The sequence below is a fragment of the Corapipo altera genome, unplaced genomic scaffold (genome assembly GCF_003945725.1).
Source record: "Corapipo altera isolate COAL_440 unplaced genomic scaffold, ASM394572v1 110, whole genome shotgun sequence".
Lineage (NCBI taxonomy): Eukaryota > Metazoa > Chordata > Aves > Passeriformes > Pipridae > Corapipo > Corapipo altera.
Genome location: NW_020884960.1, coordinates 2,147,130 through 2,152,967, shown reverse-complemented (window position 1 = coordinate 2,152,967; position 5,838 = coordinate 2,147,130). Strand labels below are relative to the sequence as shown.

Below are 5,838 nucleotides of genomic sequence, written 5' to 3'. Positions count from 1 at the left end.
AGACAATTGAAAAAGGCAAGAAACTGAATCTTAAGGTAATTTTTTGTATCACCAAGCAATTCCAGGAGAGAAAAATGGGCATCAAGTCAGACTTCACATGTGCCTCATGCCTGACCCAATTCCTCTGGGCAGATGTGTGAATTGGAACCAGAGATGCAGCTGTCACACCCAGCCACATCTGCACAAAGGAGCAGGTGACTAACTGGGACAGAAGGAGCTCATGGTGGTCTCAAGCACAAGGTCAAGGGCATTTCAAGAGCTACCAAGTCTCTCACTAAACTAGTTTCTTCACAACAGCAAAATAAATTGTGACTTCCCCAGCACGAGGCAGAACAAGAATCCCATTACACTGCAATGAACACAAGAGTTTGAGTCACCAATTTAATTTTATACAAGTCAAACTACACGTTGTATAAAGAGTACAAGGCAGTTCTAATGTTTGCTACTGCATCTTACAAAAATCATTGTAGCTATAAAGGGGAATTTTTGGGATCAGTCCTATTCCACAATTTAAGTGAATTGGCAACTGTGGTTTAGCAAAGCTTTTGTTAAAACTAGAACTCTAGCTCCAAGAGATTACATTTCCAATAAAGTTCAGACCTACACACAAGAGGATTATAGTTCTAGTCTGAAGCAAAACGTTAATGTCAGTGAGTCAAAGGGGTGGGAAGACAGATTTCTTTACTTGGGTTTCATATCCAATAGAGATTTAGAGGCTGACAAACCATACAACACACTAGTGACTTGGACCACAGCCAAGAAACACCTCTGTGTATGACAACAATGACACTTGATATTCAAGCAAAAAACACCAGAAAGCTTTAATTCTTTCAAGTCTGAAATGAAGGGGTTTTCAGCAATACTGTAGGATACAGGTTCCAGAGTACCCTTATTACTTTTAATACAGTCACAGTATGGGGGGAATGTTCTTTTGGCAAGTTAAGGTACAACATAAATCCTCCAACTTGAGTTTATTGCTGGTCTAAAATCTTCCTACTACTGTTACTGGTTTATATAATTTGCGGTCTGTTTCCAAAATTATGATAAACCAGAGAACTGTGTGACCTGCCCAGCAAGGCAATCCTGCCTTTGGCAGCACTCTGAAACCTATGAAGCTAATGAAACCCATAGCTCTAATGTAATGAAAAAAAAAAAAAGAAAAAAAGGATACTTTCAAAAGAGCCCAGATTTTAGCCTGTTTATATTCAGTTTATTTTTAATATAAAAACCACTTTGCATTTAAGAGTACTCAAGTTACTCCTGCAGAATTGCTATAAAATCAAACTTTCAGCTGAATTTCTACAAAAGGGGGACTTTCCCTGCTTTGTACCACCATCCCATCTCATATTGCCAAATTTGGGATACAAATTAAACCTTTATGCCTCATGACTTAATTCTTAGGCCATTCAATCCTGTAAGAGAAAAAAACAGCCTCTGAAGTACTAACATAACACTAATGGCCTGACAGGTAGGAAAATGTTCCATAATAGTGTGCAAGATGAGAGTTCTAGTTCTAATCCCTTGAACTAGATCTTGTTCGTGAGCGAGACTTTGAACGGGACCTAGAGCGGGACCTGGACGCAGCTCTTTTGGGTGGTGACTCAGAACGAGCCTTGGCAGATGGCTGCTGCTGCGGAGAATTGGAACGAGACCTGCTCCTTGACCTGGACTTAGACTTAGCATCGCCTTTACCATTTTCTTTGGGAGAGCGAGACCTGGACCTCGATCTGGACCGAGACTTCTCAGACTTCTCCTTGGATCTGCTGTGAGAGCGTGAACCCCTGTCAGACTTGGGTTTCGATTTGCTCTTTGATCTGGACTTCCTGCTTTTGGATCTGGAACGTGAGCGGTCTTTGCTTCGTGACCTGGATTTAGATCTTTTAAAGAGAGACAGTTTATTCTGTGTGACCTGAAGTGTACTTACAGTGCCTGTAAATATCTGTCAGTGAGCAGCAGTCCCTGTACTGACAGTGTTAACACTGTGGCACTTACCGCGAACGGCTTTTGGAGACACTACGGGACCTGCTGCGGCTGCTCCGACTTCTCCGACTTCTGCTTCTAGATCGTCTCCTGGACCGTGACCTACAAACATTCAAAATTTATTTTGCCCCTTTTTCTGTGCCTCGTGTGCCCTGCATCATCTAGAAGAGTCATAGTGTGGCTTGGGATGCAAGGGACCTCAAAGATCATCTGGTTCCAACCCCTGGCCATGGGCAGGGACCCCTTCCACTAAGACCAGATGCTAAAGCACCATCCAACACTTCCAGGGATAGGGCAGCCACAGCTTCTCTGGGCAACCTGTGCCAGTGCCTCACCACCCTCACAGGGAAGAATCTCTTCCCACATTTATCTAATGCATTACGCTACCTGGTAGCATAATCTAACAGAGAAAAGCTGCTACAGAACTTCTCAAGAGCAAGGATGGCCACACCAATACACACTATTAACCCACCCAGACTCAATGTACCATCAGTTAATCATATCTGAGGTTTCCCATGTGAAAAAACTGCTCAAACCTGGCTTTGCTGTATTGCATAAAATAATTCCTTCTACCTTCTCAGGCCCCATCCTATTCCTAAACTATCAGCTGAAGATAACTATCGCATCAGCTGAAGATGACTACTGCAGGTAGGGTACCTATTCCCATTCTGAGTGTCTTGATCCAGTGACTGACATGTTTGGAGAGTTACCTTGACCTGCTGCCAGAGTAGGATCGCCTATGGCTTGAGCGTGGCTTGTCTTCAACGAGCCTGATCTTCCTGCCGTTTATCTCTGTGCCATCCAGTTTATCCAGGGCACGCTTCATGTCCGAGTATGACCGGAATTCAATCACTCCTTCATTCGTACGTTCTTTGTGAGCATCTGCATAGGTCACCTCCCCAGCTTGCCTCATGAAATCCTTCGGGGAGCAGAGGAACAGTTACAGAACACACCACAGGCTGAGGCTCTGCAAGCAGCACTTAGTGCATGCAAACATCCATGTACAAACAGTTTTCAATTACTTCTAATTCATTATCAATATCAACATTGCTATTAAAGGAAGCTATTGCTTTCTGCTTGTCACAACAGGCTCGAACATCAATACGTACTTTCAAATCCTGCCAACTACAGCGACTGGAAAGATTTTCAACAATCAGTCTGAACTCTGTACGAACGGGTGGTCCATATTTATCTCGTCCTGATTGTCTGCGACTGCTATATCCGCCACCACCCCCACCTTGATTGTACAAAGAAACAAAGTTAGATCGTCCCCTAGCATGACAAAAGGTCAATGTTCTGAAAAAGTTAGTTTAACAGTCATATTTACTGGAGTAGGACTTTATTTCTCTAAGCCTCCAACAAACTTTGCAATTTTGCCATAATCTACATTAATGGCAAATCAAACAGACTAAAATCCTACAAGTCTGTGCTCCTAAGATCTGTTAGAGAGTGACTGCTCCTTATTAGATTCACCTTGCTAAGTTTTATTTTACAGAACATTGTAAAATATAAAACTTAACTGATTACATGCATTTCTACATTTTACAAAAACGTTTACTAGTTACACTAAGTACTTACATCACAGTATGAGGTTTTTGGTGGTGGTTTGGCCACAAAACACGCAAGGTAACAGTCACCTAGTTCAGTTTAACCAGTTTTGTCTAACCCTTGGAATCCTCACCATCACCCTGCGTCTAATGGCAAAAGGCTGCTGTCGTCATGGCTTCCGGTAAGGTCAGCCAAAGGGTCATAGGGCAAGGGTCACACAATGTATGGAAAAGCCATGGCCAGGAAAGGCAGTCATCTTAGCCTCAGTGGACACAGCCTCAGCCCCACTGGTCACTTTTAAATTGAAACATCAAGGACTTGTTAAAAAGTTTGAATTGAACATGCAACAATTTTAAAACAACATACATTTGATTTTTTCTTAAAAAGACAGAACCCTCCCCCCCCCCCCAACACCACGCTTCCAGAAACCATTAAAAAAATCAACCTTAGTACTCTTTATTACAGTACTAGGTCGGTTAAACTCTACAGAGCTCACTCAAGCACCTTACATGAGTGAGCTGAGCATTGAAATATTTACAACACCCACCCCTTAGCACAACAGATTCCTGCTCCAAAACCTCCCCCCGCCCCTCCCATATACCCAACTGAAACATTCACATGAAAGTTCACAGCTGAGCGATTCTCCCCCAATTACGCAACCATATTTATATATTAACACTACTGATGCAACATCGCTGTAACATCTAAACGCTCCCAATACCGGAGCCTCCAAATCAACCGATCAAACCCTTTCTAGAAGGCCCCGATTTCGCGGCCAGAAGCGCTACGGGATACCAGAGCGCATCGCTGGTGCCGGGGAAAACGCTGCAGCCCTTGCGGTGCGCCGGGTACCCCCCGCTAGCGACCCCTCCAGCCCCGGGGCTCGGTCCCAGCCGAGCCTCCCTCGCCCCCGGCCCTGCCCCTGCCCGCCGCCGCCCCTCGCCCCGCGGGGAGGGACGGGCCCGGACTCACTGCGGCTGCTGTAGCTGTAGCCGTCCCTGTCGCGGCGGGGTCCGCGGGCGTGTTCCACGATCACCCGCTCCCCACACAGATCCTTCCCGTTCAGCTCGTACACGGCATCGTCGGCGTCGCGGGAGTCCTCGAACTCCACGAAGCCGTAGCTGGGGGTAGGACAAGGGCCCAGTCAGGTGGCGGCGGAGGAACGGTGACGCTGCCCCGGGTCGGTGTCGTGGCCCCCCCGCTCCCCCATCCCCGCCGCCATCTTGTGCCGGCGCCACGCGGCAGCGGCCGCGACATGGACGGGCTGGGCCCTGGGCTCTCGGGAGGGACGGACGGACGGTGCTCACCCGTTTTTGAGGTCGACCTCGAGCAGGCGGCCGTAGCCGCTGAAGAAGCGCTGGATGTCCTTCTCCCGGACATGGTAACTCAGGCGGCCTATGTAGACGCGCGGCATATCCGCGGCGGGGTGGGAGGGGGAGGAAGGGAGGGAAAGGAGAGGAACAGGAAGGGGAGAGGAAGAGAGAGAGAGAGAGGGAGAGGGAGGGAGCGAGCGAGCGCTGGCGGCGCGAGGGGCGAAGGCGCAGCGAACCCGCTCCCCTCGGCCGGGCCTGGCGCACCACAATGGCGCCCGCCGCCCGCCGCCGGTTTTATATGGGGGAGGCGGGGCCTGAGTGACGTCACCGCGCTAACGCGCTGCTGCGCGCGGGCGGCAGGCGGAGGGAACGCGCGTGCGCGCACTCGCGCGCTAGCGGTGCGGCCGCTGAGCGCTGCGCGGGCACGCGCGGGGATGCGGGCGGGGTCCCGTGGGCGCGCGAGACTCGCGGCCGGCTTTGCGCATGTGCGGGTCCTGCGCGCGCGTGCGCGCCCCCCTCCCCCCGGAAACGAAAGACGAATTCTGCCAAAGACTTGAAATGTAAAATAATCCATTTGTTTAAGTCATTTGTGTCTACTTTGAGATACCTGCAGGTTTTAGTGCCTGATCCCAAAGCTTCTCTTCCCACTACAGCTGCATTCTGTTATTTTCTGTTCCTGTTCTCCCCAAAGGGTAACAATTCTCTGGCTCAAATTCAAAAACCCTTGATATGGGGGTTTGGAATTGTCTGTGCTGGCACCTACGGAGCCGCATGTAAGACTCACTGGAAACAACCCAGTTAGTCATTCTTGCTAAACCATCCCGTGACTGGTGAAAACTGCAAACCTGTACTGAAGTTCAAGGATAAGGAGGAAAGCTCAGCCTGTTCTTTGGAGCTTCCCTGCAAGTGGATGCTCTTCAGGATCAGAGCCTTAAGGAACTGCCTTTCTCCAATGATCTGCCCTTCAGTGTTTTCCTCGCAGCCCATAAAAGCTGCT

The 5,838-nt window shown here is 48.6% G+C and overlaps 1 protein-coding gene across 1 annotated transcript; it reads right to left on the bottom strand.

The window, feature by feature from the left end:
• Positions 1-367: 367 nt before the first annotated feature.
• Positions 368-5,133, bottom strand: SRSF6 (serine and arginine rich splicing factor 6). The gene is made up of 6 exons (XM_027664062.1): positions 4,836-5,133; positions 4,501-4,649; positions 3,090-3,217; positions 2,691-2,899; positions 1,993-2,082; positions 368-1,877 (listed from the first exon to the last, which is right to left on the bottom strand). The coding sequence occupies exons 1-6, from the start codon at positions 4,940-4,942 to the stop codon at positions 1,514-1,516; spliced, it is 1,047 nt and encodes a 348-aa protein (XP_027519863.1). The 5' UTR covers positions 4,943-5,133; the 3' UTR covers positions 368-1,513.
• Positions 5,134-5,838: the final 705 nt, after the last annotated feature.